This window comes from Amphiura filiformis, chromosome 15 (assembly GCF_039555335.1).
Source record: "Amphiura filiformis chromosome 15, Afil_fr2py, whole genome shotgun sequence".
In the NCBI taxonomy this organism is placed as follows: domain Eukaryota; kingdom Metazoa; phylum Echinodermata; class Ophiuroidea; order Amphilepidida; family Amphiuridae; genus Amphiura; species Amphiura filiformis.
Genome location: NC_092642.1, coordinates 30407748 through 30428554, shown reverse-complemented (window position 1 = coordinate 30428554; position 20807 = coordinate 30407748). Strand labels below are relative to the sequence as shown.

Below are 20807 nucleotides of genomic sequence, written 5' to 3'. Positions count from 1 at the left end.
CTTTGGTTACACTACACGGTTGAGTGCATAGCATCGTAAGAGTTGTGGAGCTTCTAGCTGGAAAATGGGCCTCTGTGGTTGGTTTTTGTCGAACCTCAATTGTTCCATTCATCCAATCAGAATTTTTTTTTAATACTAGTATATCAAACGAAAGCTTACACGTCCCCCTAAAAACTCTTATCGTCATTAGGTCAACAGAGAACGCAATTCAATGTTATAGCAAGGCGAATAAGGTAAATCTGTTGAAACTACCTATCCAAGCACATTTTGACCAAAATGCAGGTTTTAAAAGTCAAAACCTCAAGTGATCCTTACAATATTTTTCAAGTTTTATGTCATTAAATGAAAAAGCACGCTTATATTGTACATATACTAGCGTCATTAGAATGAGCAATGGTCAATTCTCTTTAAATTGCAAATATTTTGCAAAAAGTTACTATTTTCGCCTGTTTTGACATACGGTTGTAAATTTAATGAACTATGACTTTGCTAAAGAGCGCTTAGAAATTGATATGTATCACACTAATAATTATACACATATATTTCATAGATATTTTAACATAGATTCTTGTTTCTATATCAAATTATTCATTTTGTTCTACTTTTTTGTGGTCATTTTTATTCTATATGCTGCCGCCAAACAAAATTGTTTCGCTTGCCCAATATTACAATAGTTGGAGAAAGCTTGTAGTCGCCTGCGCCGCAGCCAACTGATGATGATGATGATGATGATGATGAAACTGCACATTTATGTGCAAATTGAGGGCGTATTTATATACATTTTAAATTTAAATTAGCCAAATGATATGAGTTATTCCTTACATTTTATGATTTAAAAAAATTTAAAAACATTCTTGCCATTTGTTAGTCTTTTTCTGATGTTTTAATGTCATTATACAAGTGTCTATCCCTTGTAAAGATGCAAACAAGATTTAATAAATAGCGCCATCATTGTTCACCTTTTCTTAAAAATGACTACAGTTTACGTGCCATCAAACAACAGTGTTCAATATTGGATCCACATCAAATTAAGTATTGAAAAGAACAGGAAACGATACTGGTAACTTCATTGACATTTGGAAGTGGCAGTATATATTTCCAATGAAAATAAAAACACAATGAGTATCATTCACCTTGACGAAGGTTTTCTGTCATGTAAAATGTTTAAACTCAACTATTCTGACTTAATTGTTACAAAACATCTTATTGCTACAGAAAACATGTCCCAAATAATAAATTTTTAACATACCCGATACAATACTAAAAACACGACGCTTCCAAATATATCACACGAGCTCATTTCCGATAAGCACTTAATGCAATTTAAAGTAAAAAGAAAGAAACATTCATAAATTATTAGAACTCGCTCTGATAGTTTATGCTATAATCATAATATACAAACACGATACAAGTAGATTAAGGAGTATGATGCTTCCGTTGACGTGAATGAAATACAATGACAAAGCACCGTAATCAGACTGTAATATTCTTCAACCTGCGGAAACTAAGAGATCATTTCTGTTCCAAATATGACATCTTCTCAATTTTAGTATTACTCAGAGGTACTGCTAATGAGTTACTGTTTGAATATTTTTTACATAGTCGTTAGGCTATAATTTTTTCACAACTCACACAAGTTTGTGGTTCCAAAATTGATCGAACGATGTCAACATATTAAATTCTACTATTTTTGAAGATATGTCGCCACCAATACTGTCAACGTTTTATACTCTCTGCGATATTTGTATAAAATGTGACATAGAAACCCCATTTTTTTATTAAACTCGTGAGAATAAGTAGAAGTATGCGGGCGAAAGAATTAACCTTCGTAGAGCCGGGAAGGGAGGGGCCCCTAATTTTCTATATTAAACGACATAATATTACATTCGGTACTAATATATAGCTAAGGGTCTTCTTTGTCCAATGCTACCAAACTAAGTACGGATGTTCTCCATAATGTCTCAAGGATGTCATAATGTGAGCGTCATAAATTGAAGGGAAGTATGTAATTTATAATAAGCAAAATTATTTTTCGGCGATTTAAATATGATTATTTTAACTTAACTACCATTTTAATTATCTCTTGCAATAATGAAAATCGAGGAATTTGCTGTAAAAATCTGGGGCGAGCTTCACTCCCCCCCGTCATTCTTGGTGGTCCGGCTGAAAATTGTTGTCACTAAAAGAGCGCCAAGCATGCCAAGAATGGATCTACGATTAGCTTAAGTTGTTTGGGGCAAGCGCATGCGTGTTTGTATATATCGGATGACAAGCCTTAGAAAGCGTATACACCCACCTTCGTAGTACTAGGGTGGAGAATAACGGAAAATTGATCGTTACTTTCCAATTGGACACCTAAAATAAGGACGAGGTCCTTCATTATTCATTATTTTGGTGAAACTTAATTTCATTGATCTGGTTCATGGTGTTGTATTTGCTTAAAATATGCTATCTGAAAGCAGTTCGACATTATGTGGGACTGTTAACACAATGAAGTCTTTAGAAGAATTATCAGAATTGTGTAAGACTCCAGTTCTGCTCCACGCCAATCCCGAATATGACGAGGGAATACTAATTATTTCATTACTAAGATCATACCCTGCCCATGTCAACTTGAAACTGTGTTAAAACCATCAGAATGATATAAGAGGGATTATCCTGTTGAGTTTGGTGCATTTACTCCAAATCTTTTCCAAGTAAAAAGTGCGTGTTATTCAAAATAATTTTAGAAACAATGTAAATTTTGCGATAGAAACAGTTAAAATGCAATAGCACAGCATTATTCTGAAATCTGAAGTCAACCCATACACAACTGTGACAGCATATTACCTTTGGAAGCCGAAATTACTAGAACTGGAGAACTAACTTCACTTATAATTTTACCAAGACACCATTCACGTCAGACCTCTTGATTTCACAATTGGCTGATCCACCGAAATATTTTCTCAGCGTTCTCTTACCATCTCGAGGCGATCTTTGACGTTTACAAGACTCGTCGTTACTAAAACACAAGGCCCTGAAAGCACCGAGATTTACCTCATAATGTTTTGCAACCAGCTACTACATCAGGTAATCTCTGAATTTTTCACAAAGTTTGAACTTGTACTATAAAATGAATTAAACAAATTGTGAGCATGTTAGTACTACTAGTCATTGTGTATTTCACGTAGATTTATCGTTTAACTATGATTATTTTTAATAACTAATACATTTTATTCCCCTTATTTTGTTAAGATAATATATATATGACATAAAATAAAATCCCTGTATATAGCATTGAAATGGTTATACATGTAGTTCAAATCAATGTGTTGCCGAAGGGGTAGCGTACTGTATCGGGTGATACCTAAAACTCATTAAAGTTAGAATTGCAGCTCCCAAGCATAGCTGTATATTTTCTCTTGTTGTTTGGATATCTAAATATGTGTGTATAAAAACTTAATTGGATGGAAAGTCCGTCCATTTATTGAGTTTGATTGAAAAGATCACTGTAACCTATTATGAGCTATTAAACAGCACAGCTCCAAATTACACTTTGATTACTGTGTGACGCAAAAGAAGTACTCGCTCGTTTAATTTAAATTGTGGTGTTTCATTTCCTTGCAAAAACAACATTAATCGTATATAAACTCCTCAAAAAAAGTTTGGAAACGGATGTGTAACAGAAATTTTTGAAATCTATCTCCATATGTGACGTGTCATGTCAAAAGGAGACACTTTTGGGCAGGTTATCAATTTTGAGGTTTTTACATATCTTAAATATAGAGATATTTTGCTCCACAACGCCGTTTTCCCCAATGAAATCGGACATTCCTAAGCGAAAATATTGAGTTCGTAAGTTATGGTATTATAAAATTGGAAATTGAGATATCAGCCTTTAAAAATATTATTGACAATGTTGAGAGTAGGAATTACCTTGAAAAATGTCTCAAAAAATACAAGATGCCAGTTATATTCCGGTCTGAAACTATTGGCCAATATTTTTAACATTAATAACATCACAAATTCGCAAGAAACCCAAATTGTGAAAAAATCACCACGGGTAGATTTTTGGCTGTTTCTCCATTTACGATCCTGCCCAAAAGTGTCTCCTTTTGACATGACACGTCACATATTGTTTCATATCAGTGCAAACGTTATTCTTTTCTGTGACACAATTATTCCACGGCTGAGTAACTTTCTTTGCCAAAATGACCATTGTCTGCGCTCATCTCATTACTTTGAATGAATGAATGAAAGGGTTAATGAATAAATAAAAGAATGAATGAAAAGTTGTTTTCAGTATATCATTTTGAATGAAAAGTGCTAGGAAGGGAGTAACGGTTCTACAGGTGGATCGAAATGAATTGATCAACGCAAGTCAATCTCTCTTGCTGGTCACTTCTTCATAGTGGTCATTTGCAAGAAAGTTCTAATCAACCATGGTTCGATTATCAGATCTAGATAAGGCTCAAGCAAGTATTGGCCAGCTTGAGGCTGGCATACCTCAGAATCAAACCACCTTGGCTGGTTTAAGACAGATCTTGCTTGAAGAGTGGGAAGCCAACCCTCAGGAGCGTGTGGCCAGATTGATAAGAAGCATGAGAAGAAGATGCATTGCTGTTGAGAACACATAAAGTTTCTCTACTCGTTACTGATTTTAGGTAAGTGGCTTACTCATGTTTACAGATTTGGCACATTTTTTGAGACCTGCTTGTCTTTCAAAGACAGTTGCTCAAGCATGGAATAAGTTATGGTCACAAATTTGGTGTCATTTTTGACAAGAAAGAACAATCCCAGCAAACACAAAAACCTTTTAAAAACGTTTTTAATAAGTTATATTTTGGCAATTGGTTTACATAAAAACGTTTTAATAACATTAAAATGTCGGGTTATATAAAGGTCATGAAAACGTTTTAAATCGTTTTGTATGAAAACACACTACAACAATATTTTTTAAATGTTTTCAAAAATGTTATTGTAAACTATTATCGCAAACATTTTTGCCAACTATTTTGTCAATACTTAAATAACATAATGTTAATAATATTTGCACCCAGCAAACACAGAAATGTTCTTAAAATTTTTCAAAACGTTTTAATAACATTTGAATGTCGGGTTATATAAAGGGTATGAAAACGTTTTTTAAACGTTATTGCAAATATTTTGGGCAAACATTTTTCGCAAAATATTTTTTCAATCCCAAAATAACATTCTGTTTAGAATGTTTTGTATCAAGTTTTTAAAAATGTTTTTGGAATGTTATTAAAAAGTTTTTATACCCTTTATATAACCAGAAATTTAAACGTTTTGAAAAAAACATTTTTTGTTTGATGAGAAGTAGATTATCAAAAAATGATTTTTAATGTTATGAAAACGTTTTATACTCTTAATATACCCTTTATATAACCCGACATTTAAACGTTATCTGGCAACCTTTTAGAACCTTTCCATATTTCCAGGGTTCAGACCAACCTTAATATACCCTTTATACATGTATAACCCGACATTTAAACGTTTCTGATAACCTTTTATAACCTTTTGCGAATGATGTCGAAAACGTTTTGTGTTTGCTGGGATGTTTGTATTGATATGAAACAATATGGAAATAGATTTCAAATATCGTAATTACTGATATATAGCCGTTTTGGAAAGTTTCCAAACTTTTTTGAGGAGTTTAGAACATTTTGGTATCCATTTATGCATGTCTCAAAAGCAGTCACATTATCTTACTATAAATAGGGGAATGTTGTATGTTTGTGTGTTAGTATGAAGATTGAAAGGCTCCGTCAGTTTGGATTCAAATGTCGCCAAATTCACACTTTATTTGGTTGAAAACGGTCAAGAATTGGCTGCAAAAACAGTGAAAATATGGGTAAAAACGGGGGTTTTTGTTATGAAAATCGGTTGGCAGCCTTTGCGTCACTGTAGCTGGCAGGCAGCGCGTCGGCGTCGCGTGCGTAATGCGCACTACGCCATCAAGCGCGTAAATGGCGCAGAGCCACGCAACTTGCAAGCCAGAGACCAGTGGACATGATAATACGGAAAGAAGGAAAAAGAGGACAAAAAGGTACATGGACGGATTAAGGGGCTATGATAACGGGTGAACACGAGTACGAGTACCGGTATACGGGTTAAAGTAACTAAATGAAAATGGGCACAAAAGAAAGAAGGGAAGAAAGAAACTAATCACGAAATGTAAGGAAAAAAGCTAAAATAATTACAACAGAATTAAATAAATAAGATGGAAAACGGGAAATCACAAGCATCAAAATGTACCTTTTCAATGATTCTACATGTTCAGTAATTCTTCCTGTTTATATAGTGAACGCTCCCATTTACTCATCTAGCGGGGACCCGCGAGAAGCGCGGGTATCCCGCTAGTCTTACTATAAATAGGGGAATGTTGTATCTATGTATGTATGTATCACTATAAAGGCTCCGTCAGTTTCGATCCAAATGTCGCCAAATTCATACGGGAGATCGAGGAATATACGGGAACGTGTTTAAACTTTATTTGGTTGAAAACGGTCAAGAATTGGCTGCAAAAACAGTGAAAATATGGGTAAAACGGGTTTTTTGTTATGAAAATCGGTTGTCGGCCTACGCGTCACTGCAGCTGGCCGGCAGCGCGTCGGCGCCTCGTGCGTAACGCGCACTACGCCAATGGGCGCGTAAACGGCGCAGAGCCACGCGACTGCGAGCCAGAGACCAGTGGACATGATAATACGGAAAGAAGGAAAATAAAGGACAAAAAGGTACATATGGACGGGTCACGGGATTATGATAACGGGTGAACACGTCCGCAGACACGCTATATGAGAGGACGTAATAAATACGGGAAAAATATGTTTGTTGTATAAACAACATCACAAGCTAAGCAAAAGAAACTAAAAAAGAAAGTGTAAGAAGAGACAGGTTTAGAAAAATAAAATATACCTTTTCAATGATTCTACCTGTTCAGTAATTATTCCTGTTATGGTGAACGCTCCCATCTAGCGGGGACCTGCCAATCCAATAACCAATATCAAGCCCAACAAGCCCAGAGTAACGAGTATCAACACACATGACTGACTAAACTAGCCAAATTGTGAATAAAACAATGCTAACTCAGCTGTTAACTACCTAATAAGAGTCATTCCCCCCTCCCGTGAAATAAAATAATTTGATAGACATCTCAGGACACAAACATAAGATGATAGTTAAAATATAATTAATTAGTAAGGACACTCCGTATTCACGTGTTATGACACATTTTGATCATCAAAATTGTGCCAGCACACTTCGGAGATTAGAGCATAACAATGTCAATATCCATATTACTTGAAATGATATTGCAAGTCAGCTTATACAGAGGTTGAAAGCTTGAACCATAAAACAAATGTCTTATAGTTTTGAAATTAAAATCATTATTTTAACTTTCTAGTTACCGCAACATCTTTAAGCCTACAGTCATTTACGATATCTGTCAAATTTCTGGTTCCTTTTTGCAAAAGTTATTAATATTAGCAATAACGATCAGGAAGGTTTTATGGTAAAACAAAAGAACCACATTTACTATCGTAACGGCTTCAGCTGAACTTATACTACATCGCTGAGTGATAGCGAATATTTTTAGCCAATGAGGTAGAGTGATTTTTGTTGCGTTGGGAAGAGCGCGCCATTTCATTGGTCAAATACCAATCGCTTGTCGCTCAGCGATGGAATATAAATTTAGCCTTAACCTGCAGGTGTGTGTTGGATTTATTAATGTAATTACGATAATAGTAGAATATTGTTCTGTTTTCTAACAAACACAACAAATTTGCCTTATTCCAATTAGCTGTAAGCATAGTAAGTAGGAACATGGGTATAATAGCATCAAATCAGATTCCAAACAAACTATAGTGAAATCTATTTTAAAAGATCGTGTATTTTTGCATTTTAAAGCAGACCAATGCAAAGTAAAATGCATTCCTCGAGTCAGTAAAGTCAAATAAAATTTTGAGATTTTCTCAAAAACTGTTAATTCTTGCAAGAATCTGTCCTATGGCTAAACACTTGCCAGTTGTTTAGATGTTTAGCACTGAAACCCTTGGTGTTTAGATATTAAACGTTCGGTGTTTAGATATTAAATGTTTGGTGTTTAGATGTGAAACGTTTTGTTATTTAGAGAATAAACAGGCTAGGCATTATCGGCAATTTATTCAAATTAATGTTTAGGACTGGCGGTGTTTAGCACCACAACGGCATGAATGAGTAGTGTTTTATGTAAAGACACGGTGTGTTTAGAACTTAAACATCAACATGGAGATGTTTAGTAATTGGACGTGTTTAGATTGCACAGTAATGTTTAATTGCTAAACACTGCTCAGTTGCTGTTTTTGCATTGTACTTAGCACCTATATACCATTTTATTGCTGATATAGGCCTGCTACAGATATTTTCACTTACAAAACAAACAACATACTATTTGTGACAGAGGATAAATTGCACTATGTCATGCGCAGGTAAAGACCCAACCATGTGATAACAACATTTTTAGTCAAACGGCTGCACGTAGCTTTAAATAAGCTTATTTAAAGCTACGTGCAGTAAAGAAAGTAGACAAAGTATAGGACTTCAATTAATGAGTTGTAATACTTTTGGCTGATTCAAGACAATTCTCCAAATAAAAAATATTGATATTAATCCGCGATGTTATAAGGCCCGCCGGTTACGATCTGACCAAACCATAGACACTCTTTGGAGTCAAATTCTCTCATTATTACTCTTTTACATTTACATAATATTTCAGGCCTCACATTATACCTTGATTAAGATAAATATGAGCTTTCTTCTAATGTAAAAATCTCAATTTTATTGGATTAAGTGAGGATGTGGCTGTCAACCGGTTCACCAATCTTTAAGCTTAATCTCTAATTTCAAACACAACTACGCCGGTATGTGACTGAAGAAGTTTGAAGAGCAGCGTTCTTACAATTACATTTTCATTCAACCGGACAAAGAAATGATAAAAACATGTCCATTTCTTGCGAAATAATGCCTCTGGTAGGATGTAGATTGTAGCCTGTTCTGTGTCCAATTGTCATATCCCAGACATCTATGACTGTGATACCTGCAAATCTTGAGAAAAATTGCCTCATTACATTGTGTACCTCCCATGAATACCAGTTACTCCGATCAAAATCAGAGCTGTGTCCTCTGGTGTTTGCAGATTTAATTAAAACACGCACATGTGAATTTCTTTGTCTTAATCGTTCTATCGCGTCCTTTATAGATTGCAAACGGTTTCTGTAGTACTGTAAGTTAGTGCCTGTAAAGTGTGCCCAAAGACAAAGGCATATTATAGTATTATCCAAGTTTGTCAACGAATCCAATTGCTCATATACGTAATGAATTTGTTTGACATCAAGATTGCGTAAAGCGATGGGATAACCATGAAAGTTGAAGTAAATACTGATGTTATTTGCTTTATCAATTGCCACATGTGGTCCAAATTTTGTATTAGGACCTTTTGTTTCTTGCACATTATCTTTTAAAATATATCTTGCTAAGTATTCGTACCATTGTCTTAGGGTTGAATCACCAATAAAATGTAGAGTTTGGTTTTGTAAACATTTGATGACATCAGGAGTTGTGAAATGTCTGTTCTGACAGATATGCGAAATCCAAGTGTCGTGATGATAGAAGCCTGGTGCATATTTAGAATGTCGTGGAGCTAGTCCAGGTGTACACAAAGGACGTTCGTAGCTTAGACAAGTTGCCGAAGTCATGTTGGTTTCACCTAGGATATTAAATATATTGAAAGTAAGAAAATGAGTTCTGATGATTTTGTTTGAAATAAAACTTAGGTATGTATTTATTTTGGCGTGCAAACTAATGTGTGATACGATAAAGCAACATTGCTAATTTTTTTTCAATTTCTAATTCGTAAAACTAGTTATGGGAGTTTCCGGCCTCATCCCTGCCGGGCTTGCGGCCTTTATGTTTTTGTTCATACTAGGAAAGGGCCAAAATCAGTGCAGTAAACATATATTGGTGGATAGGCATAACATTATACAGGGTGAGTAAAAAAAAGTGCAATAGAGCAAAGAATCGATATTTGTGTAAGAACCACGTTTAAATTTCCAATTATTGAAAGTTTCTATAAATGCCACACTCAATAGTCACCTGTTGTGAAAAAATGAAGTCAATCACATCTACCGTTTAATTTTTATGAGTCCTTTTGCTACCATACCCAATTTCATTATTTGTCCATGAGGTACCATGTATTTTGAATGAGAACACACAATGCACAATAAAGGCACCAGCTCTGAAACTGACTTTACCTTTATAATAAGGTTGATTTTTGCGTTATTTCAATTTCTTTTTTCTGTTCAAACAAACTTTCTAACATTACTTCTAAGTCCTTCATACCTCACTCGACTCCAACTCCAGTTTTTTAAATCCCAATATGTCCAACTACTGGATGTTTTATAATTCACTCCACTTCAATTTGCGCGCATTTCATTTCGACATTTAAAAAATCCGCCTACAAATGTGTATGTTTTTGATAGAGAATAAACATCTTTAAAGTAAAGGTAAAATGAAAATAACAACAAATAATGTTTCTTTTCCTTAAATAAGACCAAGGACAATAACAATTTGGGTGATCCATTTAATTTCAATGCCAATGAGGTTAAGAAAATAGCAGTTGTTCCAAATCTACCATACACAGAGTGGGCTGAGGTTCAAATTTTAGACGCTTCTTGGACAAACATTAAAATTGGGTATCGCTATAAAATGTGTCATAAAAACAAAACGGTAAATGCTAATTCCTTGGTTTTTTTCACAAAAGGTCACTAATGGATATAATCATTTATAAAATGTTTTAAAACCTAAAAGGTTCAAATCGGTTCTTAAATAAAAATGGATTCTTTTCTCTATTGCACTTTTTTGACTCACCCTGTATTATCAGTGGCGGCGACGGGGGAGGGCGGGGTGGGGGTATGTTATCAGTGGCGGCGACAGGGGGTATGAGATATCCCCTCCCAATTTTGGTAATTTACCCACTCCAAATTAGAAATTACACATTTTAGGCAAGTAGCCTACGTATTTTACCCCTTACATATTTCTTGTTCTCTCTTTGGCCCTCAGAAAACAATACAAGGTTGTGGTTATCATGGTTATACTCAATTCAAACCTACCGAAATCAGGTTCAACCATGAAGTCTGCATGTGACGTATTAAGCGGTGTGATCGGTGATGGTCTGTGGATGGGGGAAAATAAGAGGGGAACTAAATTCATAACCTGTGATTGTTTGTTATACAAATGGACAATATAATTATTGTGTTTGATTCAAAAGTGAACGAATGCTTAATTATGACATCAAAGGTCAGGGTGTATTAAAATTTAACATTTGTTTCAGAGTGAAATTGAATTTTTTGAAAGTCCATGTACACACAATTCATACAAAACTGCATTTGTACAGTCCCTCTTATAACATGTATAATGCTTATGAACTATTTCTTACATTATATTATTCGTTATGAGTTTCGCAGAATGACGAGTAGCGATTCATCACTTTGTGTTACCAGTGGTTACCCATAGATTCTCTTGAATTTAAGGATAGGGATAAGACATCGCGGCACTGCACCGTTCAAGTCCTGTATGTCGATCTCTTTAGCTCATTTATCATGTTTATCACGCTGAATAAATCAGTATGGCTCAAATAGCATTTTGTGCCAATTTTATAACAAAATTCATTGCCATTATTTTGAATTGAACATTTCGTAAAAGGGGTAGAATGAAGCCCGGGATCAATTCCGCGGTACAAACTTACAGGGATATTGACTTTGACGAACGAAAGTCGGGATTTAATTTGTAACATCAATAGATTAACTTCATACTTCCATGTACTCTCCCGTGGTACATTTTACAATTGGGTATTGAAGGGAGGGGGGGCGTTAGGCCATCCGGTCCCGTGTGCAGAGAGCAATCATTTGACTAATACCAACCTGAGGTAATTTTGACAAAGTCAGCTGAGGTGAATGTCTTATGAAACTCTGTTGCCGATCCACCACTGGAATGAAGTATATACTTGTCGCAACCTACTCCTTGAGGTTTAACACAAAACCATGGAAAGCCAGTCTTCGAATCTGAATAATCACAAAATGTCATATTCTTATATCTCTGCCGAACAGGTACATACATTTCCTTTGAAACATGACAGGATTGTTGCACTGATTTATTTTGTGTTGGCCCTGTAAAATTTCCCTTGTACGAATAGCGAGCTGGATATGTTTCCCGGAAGTGACGTAGACGAGATACTATCTCGCGTGAATGCACGAGACTTACGCCTACCATTGTTTGCCCTGTCCATCTTAAGGTTACTTTTGCAGTAAAAGTTCCATTACGATTATCGATTATTTCATCAGCTGTTGAACTTGCTCTTTGGGCAGCATCATAGACCCAGACCCAAATAAAATCACCTCCAAAAGATTGTGTTTGGTTCTCAGACGTCCGAAGTTGGACAGTAATTTCAATTGCATCACAAAGAGTGTAGTTTTCCTTATAATTGAGTATGCTGTAAAAAGTACTGGGATCCGTGACTTGTTCAAATGAGGTCAATTGTTCTTTAGTAGTCGATTGTGCCGCCGTTGTATGATCAGATGTGTAAGGCATATCGGTTGTCGTTGTATTTAAAGGATGAGTCAAAAATCTTGCTTTAACATTGGGAAGTCGAGGTGGCATTGTCTGAAATAAATAAGAATATACATTAACATTTCGGTAGAAACCTAAGCTAAGACTTCGTCTTTGTCGATATAAACATATTCACAATGTCGGGACCTAAGGTTACGCTATTGTTCGACCGAAGATACACATTCCGCCATTTTGTTATTATTAACACATGGTATTTGCTTGTTAGGTTTCCATTGGATAGTCTAAGAGCACCTCTGACATGCGCAATATATTTGACAGTTATAATCACGGAAGATACGTTTAAATGTGATCCGTATAGATATCTCAAAAGTCACCGTTACTTTGGATAGATTTACCAAAGAATAGTTAATCAATTAATATACTTATATATAGTAATTTGGGAATCGGGAACATTTTAACAAATCAAATGTTTTTACCTACCGGTATTACAACATAACACGTGAACATAAGTGCTTGGGTGACCCAATCTGCTAAACCTTTAACATTTACCCTATGAACTCCTACAATAGGGCGCCTTTTCTCTAGGCCGTGAATCGTGACGTCATCCATTGTGAGATGAATTGAAGTATGAATTTCCAAAAGGGGCTATGAAGTAGACTAAATCGGGATACAAAATGTAAGGTGTTGGGAAATTTGCCCACCCTACGACAAAAACTTTTTCTTTTTCTCTTGGGCAGGGGTAGCGTTTTAAGGGGTCTTGAGGTCCAGGATTCCTTGACTTGGCAGTTTTGTACGTCTGTGTAGAATTAGATACCTGGACCCCTTTATTTGCCAATTTGGGCCCCTAGACTCAGCAGGTCACCGCTAACCCTGCTTCCGTGGAAACGACAAACCCCTTAGTTGCATTGGTGTAAGTGACGGACTGCATCTCCACGGATTATTTTATCCGGCGTAGCGTGGGTCAGCATCATATTGGGGGGGGGGGGGCACCAACCATTATTGGGGGCACTGGGTCTGATTGGGGGCACAGACCGTTTTTGGCGATTTTCTCATTTTTGCGATCGATTGGGGAGGGGCACGTACCCCCAGTGCCCCTATGACGCTACGACACTGTGTTCAATATCCTTTCTACATGTTCACACACAACCCTGACACCTTTTGTCATATTTGTTAAAAATCACATACCATCTTCTGTGTCCCTGTTAACCATAGGATAGCATAAGAAGTAACCACCAGTAGGGTTAATAGACATATTGATTTGAATTTGAAGTCATTTGGCACTGCAGATCTTGACGCGTCATGGTGGACAGTTTCACGTTTTCCCATGCTACCTGAATTGAACAATGAAAGAAAGTTAATTCTTAAACACTTGAGAAAGTTCATACTGCAGTTACTGTCCGTTTTCCTATACACAATACACAGTGCTCTTACCATTGACGCGTAACCTCTACAAATAGCGTATGTTAGAAGTATGGGTAATTGCCTAGTTAACGTCGCTGTGTGAAAAATAACCGGCCAATATTAAAAGTACTCTTCTAAAATTCTAGAAAATATAGTTTTGTAACATGCCCTAAATTTTTAGCTAATTTAGATGTTTGGAAATATTCGTACTTTGGTGTTTTAGTGTATGTTATAGGTAATAGTACATTGCCTAGTTAACATCGCTGTGTGAAAAATTACCGGCCAATATTAAAAGTACTCTTCTGATATTCTAGAAAATATAGTTTTGTAACATGTCCTTTTTAGCTAATTTAGGTGTTTGGAAATATTCGTACTTTGGTGTTTTAGGAAGGATATGTAAACGACAGATAACACCAAAAAATATGAAGAAATTATTTCCAAACCGTGTTAAGTCTGCAAACCACCATACTTCTCATTTTCAAGAACGCTGGTTAACAATAAGCAGAGTATTGTCTCATTTCGTAAACAAAAGCCCACACAGAATTGTTCTGGGAACCAAGGGAGAACAGTGCCAGTGCTTTGATTGGTCACCCCAGGTTAAATAAGAAATAAATAAATAAATAAATAAATAAATATAATCGTTCACCCAACTGAAACTATAATACCAGCTCATTGCTCCATTGTACATGTAAAGCAGAAACATATGTTGTGTGGATTTAACCAGAGAAGATATGATTTAATCAGTTGAGCTGTTTTCAATGAGTGTTATCTTGGTTTAATAGCTTTTAATGGGGTTTAAGTCCTGCAAAGGTCGTGGTAAATTCTACTGTAGACATGACTGCATCATGTCCTGCAATCTTACTGGTTCTTAGCCGTGTGATATCATGATATATGGTACATAGCACAGACTTATAGTACCGTCCCGTACCCGTACTCGTACCCGTACTCTAGTCTTAATTTCCGTACCCGTACCCGTACTCGTCCCCATGGCTTCGGACCCCCTACCCGTACCCATGCCCTATTTTGATTTCGGACCCGTACCCGTACTCATGGACTGGGACCCATGCCCGTACTGATCGATGGCTTGGGACCCGTACCCGTACCCGTACTCATGGACTGGGACCCGTACCCGTACTAATCGATAGCTTGGGACCCGTACCCGTAATCATGGACTGGCCCCCGTACCCGTACTGATCGATGGCTTGGGACTCGTACCCGTAATCATTAGCCTTGATAATATACCAATTATCTAAAATATCCAAATTATCCTAATCAGGTCTAATAATATCCAAATGATGTAAGATATCAAAATTATCCTAATTAGCCTTAATAATATCCAAATGTCTAAAATTTACAAATTATCCTCATTACCCAATATAATATCCTAATGATGTAAAATATCCAAATTATCCTAATTAGCCTTGATAATATCCTAATTAACTAAAATATCCAAATTAGCCATGATAATATCCAATTATCTAAAATATCCAAATATCTGAAATATCCAAATTATCCTAATTAAGCCTAATAATATCCAAATAATCTAAAATATCCAAATTATCCTAATTAGCCATAATATTCTAATGATCTAAAATATTCAAATTATCTTAATTAGCCATAATAATATCCTAATTATCTAAAATATCCAAATTATCCTAGTCTTGATAATATCCAAATTATCTACAACATCCAAATATCTGAAATATCCTAATTATCCTAATTAGTCCTAATAATATCCAAATAATCTAAAATATACAAATTATCCTAATTAGCCTTAATAATATCTTAATAATCTAAAATATCCAAATTATCCCTTATATGAAATATCCAAATTATCATAATTAGCCTTGTAGCCTTAATAGTATCAAACTTACTCAAAATATCCTAATTGTCCTAATTAGCCATAATATTATCCAAATTATCTAAAATATCCAAATATATGAAATATTCATATTATCCTAATTAGGCCTAATAATATGCGAACGATATCCAAATTATCCTAATTAGCCTTAATAATAGCCTGAATAATATCCTAATTATATAAAATATTCAAGGTATCCTAGTTAGCCTTAATAATATCCAACTTATCTAATATATCCTAATTATCCTAATTAGCCATAATAATATCTAAAATATTCAAATATCTGAAATATCCAAATTATCCTAATTAGCCTTAATAATATCCAACTTATCTAAAATATCCTAATTATCCTAATTAGCCATAATAATATGATCTAAAATATCCAAATATCTGAAATATCCTAATTATCCTAATTAGCCATAATAATATCCAAATTATCTAAACTATCCAAATATCTGAAATATCCAAATTATCCTAATTAGACGTAATAATATGCGAATGATATCCAAATTATCCTAATTAGGCTTAATAATAGCCTGAATAATATCCTAATTATATAAAATATCCAAATTATCCTAATTAACCTTAATAATATCCAACTTATCGAAAATATCCTAATTAGCCATAATAATATCCAAATTATCTAAACTATTCAAATATCTGAAATATCCAAATTATCCTAATTAGCCATAATAATGTCCAAAATATCTAAAATATCCTAATTATCCTAATTAGCCATAATATTATCCAAAATATCCAAATTATCCTAATTAGCCATAATAATATCCAAATTATCGAAAATATCAAAATATCTGAAATATCCAAATTATCCTAATTAGCCATAATAATATCCAAAATATCTAAAATATTCAAATTATCCTAATTAGCCATAATAATATCCAAATTATCTAAAATATCAAAATACCTAATGAACCTGAAATATCCAAATTATCCTAATTAGCCATAATATTATCCAAAATATCTAAAATATCCAAATTATCCTAATTAGCCATAATAATATCTAAAATATCCAAATATCTGAAATATCCAAATTATCCTAATGAGGCATAATAATATTCAAATTATCTAAAAGATCCAAATATCTGAAATGTCCTAATTATCCTAATTAGCCATAATAATATCCAAAATGTCTAAAATATCCCAATTATCCTAATTAGCCATAATAATATCCAAATTATCTAAAATATCCAAATATCTGAAATATCCACAATTATCCTTATTAGCCATAATAATATCCAAAATATCTAAAATATCCAAATTATCCAAAATAGCCATAATAATATCCAAATTATCTAAAATATCCAAATAACTGAAATATCCAAATTATCCTAATTAGCCATAATAATATCTAAAATATATAAAATATCCACATTATCCTAATTAGCCATAATAATATCCAAATTATCTAAAATATCCAAATGAATTAAATAAATATCTATAATAGCCTTGATAATATCCAAATTATCTAAAATATCCAAATATCTAAAATATCAATAGGTGCAACTATTATCCAAATTATCCATAATATCCTTTAATAATATCCAAATATCTTAAATATCTAAATAGCTTAAGGGATCTGGAATGAGCGTTTTAAGCGTTTCGACAGTATTTTTTGTGGGACATGAGAGCATGTCAGACATATCAAATTGCATTCTGAATACGCAGAATGTCTTTCTGATATCAAATAAATTTCATTTTTTGAAATTCACGATATAATACAAATTTTATGACAAATTATTGAAGTAAATTGTATAAATCTAATGATATATTCTTAAAGTGTATGTAGCTGGGAGGAAAAGCCGACGATCAATTGAAAATGTTGACCTTTCATATTGAAGATATGGATTTTTTTCCCCAAAAGACCTAATTATTTTTGGTGTTTTGGGAAAAAATCCACATCTTCAATACGAAAGGTCAAAATTTTCAATTGATCGTCGGCTTTTCATCCCACCTACATACACTTCAAGTATAAATCATCAGATTTATAAAGTTTACTTCGAGTACTGTTAAATATCAAAAATATCAATTTTTAATGATTTGTCATAAAATGTGTATTACATTGCGAATTTCAAAAAATCAAAATTATTTGATATCAGAAGGACATTCTTCGTATTCAGAATGTAATTCGATATGTCTGATGTGCTCTAATGTCCCACAATAAATACTGTCCAAACGTTCATACCCCATCCCTTAATAGCTGAAGCTAATTGGATATTTGTCAGGATAATTTAGATAGTTACAATCTGGCACCTTATTGCGATGAATATCCGACAACAACGAAAATCAAGTTCAGCACGGTGAAAACATACCAAGGCGTAACAATGAAGACAATACTACAACAACAATGAATGTACGTTCATCATTGGCGTATATCTAATCGTTGCTGTTACAATATCTGATTGGGCTTTTTGTATTAATAGTAAAACTTACCAACAGATTTTCGGAAAAAATATTCAGTAAAGCCCAGTTAACACGATGCGATGGCAGCCTGCTAATGCTGAATTATATATGCAGTATGAAGCGTTAAATCACAATGTTCCAATATATGTGGTTATATGCGCTGTTGATTAAAATGAACGTAATGATAATTTCGGACACAAGATATTCCGTATATCCAAATAAATTATGCAGCAAGGTCAAGGCTCAAGTCATGATTTCTCCGTGTTACATAATTTAAAATTCGTGTTACAAATTGGAGGATTTCCGTGATTTTCTGTTTTCCCCAATAAAGCACTGAAAGATTAAAACAAACATGTTTTAAAAGTGTATTTTGTCTTGCCTTTTATTGCAGTACAAGTACAAAAAATCAATACTTACCTGAAACAGCAAGAGTAACCATGGTAACGAAGCCAAAAATAAACCCAAACTACGCCTTCGGCCATCTTGCCTATTTTAAAGCCGGATTTTAAAATTTCCTATTTTAATAATAATTTTATGTATATAAATTATACCAAAAGATTTCTGACTCAAATTATTTGCTTAAGTGCATGTACCGTCAGTATGGTCAATGTACATGATGTAATGCTAATAATATTAAACGAACTGACCTTGCAGTGATATCTGCATTTGTTGTATTTTATGGGAGCGGTTAAGATCGTCTGCTTATCATTGCTTAATATATAATATTTTGAGAACCAAATTGAATTTTCAATTGTTGAATCTGTCTATAAGTCGACAAAAAAAACCTTTTTAGCAGTCGGATGGACTGGAATTTCCATGTCGTTCGGGGCTTTTCTTTTTCTCGAAGAAGCTAAATGACCTTTAAAAAAAATCAAAGAAAGCTTGCAAAAATCTGAAAATAATCTGAAAAGATCATTCCACTTTGTCTAAAAACGTGTTCTTTTTTCAACGTTTTATCAGCCAATTAGATGAATCAATTCGTATTACCGACACTAATCTTATCTTCGCAGTGTTTTCCCGCAACATGGTATATGCTGATAAAGGTTGAATAAGTAGCTATCTACTGCTGATAAAGGTGTTGAATGATGTAGCTATCTACTGCTGATGAAGGTGTTGATAAAGTAGCTATCTACTGCTGATAAAGGTTGAATAAGTAGCTATCTATTGCTGATAAAGGTTGATGAAATAGCTATCTACTGCTGATAAAGGTGTTGAATGATGTACCTATCTACTGCTGATGAAGGTGTTGATAAAGTAGCTATCTACTGCTGATAAAGGTTGAATAAGTAGCTATCTATTGCTGATAAAGGTTGATGAAATAGCTATCTACTGCTGATAAAGGTGCTGAAGTAGCTATCTACTGCCGATAGAAATAAATAAATAAATAAATAAATAATAAATAAATAAATAAATAAATAAATAAATAAATAAATAAATAAATAAATAAATAAATAAATAAATACGTTAATAAATATGCAAGGAATGTATTTAAAGAAGCTGGTCATATTCTGAAAACCTTAGTTCATCTTCACATTTTTATAATAACGTAATGTTTCAACATTGGGGTTTCAACACGAATTACTGGCAAATATAGCTATTTTGCTGCACAATGCGGATGGTCGAATGAATACTATCTCAACGCATCTGATTATTATGACATTCGTCCCCATTGCACTAAATGGGTTGATTAAAAAAATTATGGTACCCGACGTTCTACGGCTTTTAATAAAAATATCGCTGAAAAGAAATGGGGTTTCAAATTAAACTTTGGAATTTGAAAATTATAAATCACGTTGGGTCTAAGGCTGTACTAACACTTTTCTTTGATGACTTTGACCACAATTTTTTATTTTTTCAAATATCTTAAAAATATGAAAATCTAATTGAACAAACAGTAATAACATTGAATAACGTCATCATCACACCGGCACCTCTTTCATCAAACAATTCGTGTAGCGTCGCATAACCCATTTCTTTTTACGCGCGATGATCTAAACACAACAGGTAACTAAAATAATATATATATAATTTTCATCGGGTTGGTAAGTTAATTGGAATTTGGATTTGAAATTAGGCTACTAACTAAATGGGTGTTATAAGTATATTCCTGATAATGCAGTACTCATTAGTTGTTATTTTAAGATAGAACGTAATTACCACCACTGCAACATGAAAATTATATTAAAGGGGCATAATATTTACTCCATTTGACAGAAAATTGGAACTTCACATATACCGCTTTGCTACATTGTTCGAGGTGAACGAACATCGTTCGCCTTTTCAACTAACATTTCAAATCCCCTTCAATCAATGTTATGGAAGTGGAGATCTCAGTGTCACGGTGATGAAGCGCTTCCATCAACATCGTAATCGGGAATATGTGTCAGTTACGTTTCATGTCAGGAATTACAAATTGTTCCGACAGCTTGATTCTACATGTTATAGTCCAATCTTAACATTTTGCTCTTGAACGAGGCCCAGGTTTAAGTATCTTTTAGCTTTATTTTGAAGAGTGTTTTCA

At 34.1% G+C, this 20807-nt stretch overlaps 1 protein-coding gene across 1 annotated transcript; it reads right to left on the bottom strand.

Moving 5' to 3' along the window:
- Positions 1–7940: 7940 nt before the first annotated feature.
- LOC140170861 (NXPE family member 3-like) lies at positions 7941–18725 on the bottom strand. Its single transcript, XM_072194072.1, has 5 exons — positions 18704–18725; positions 13789–13934; positions 11958–12696; positions 11148–11237; positions 7941–9745 (listed from the first exon to the last, which is right to left on the bottom strand). Exons 1-5 carry the CDS (start codon positions 18723–18725, stop codon positions 8949–8951), a joined length of 1794 nt encoding a protein of 597 aa, XP_072050173.1. The 3' UTR covers positions 7941–8948.
- Between the last annotated feature and the right edge of the window lie 2082 nt (positions 18726–20807).

Coding starts and splice junctions, on each gene's coding strand:
- LOC140170861 (XM_072194072.1), bottom strand. CDS start 18,725: ATGGTTACTCTTGCTGTTTCAG. Junction 13,935..18,703: donor GGTTACTCTTGCTGTTTCAG/GTAAGTATTGAT, acceptor TGTTCAATTCAG/GTAGCATGGGAAAACGTGAA. Junction 9,746..11,147: donor CATGGTTGAACCTGATTTCG/GTAGGTTTGAAT, acceptor TTAATATCCTAG/GTGAAACCAACATGACTTCG.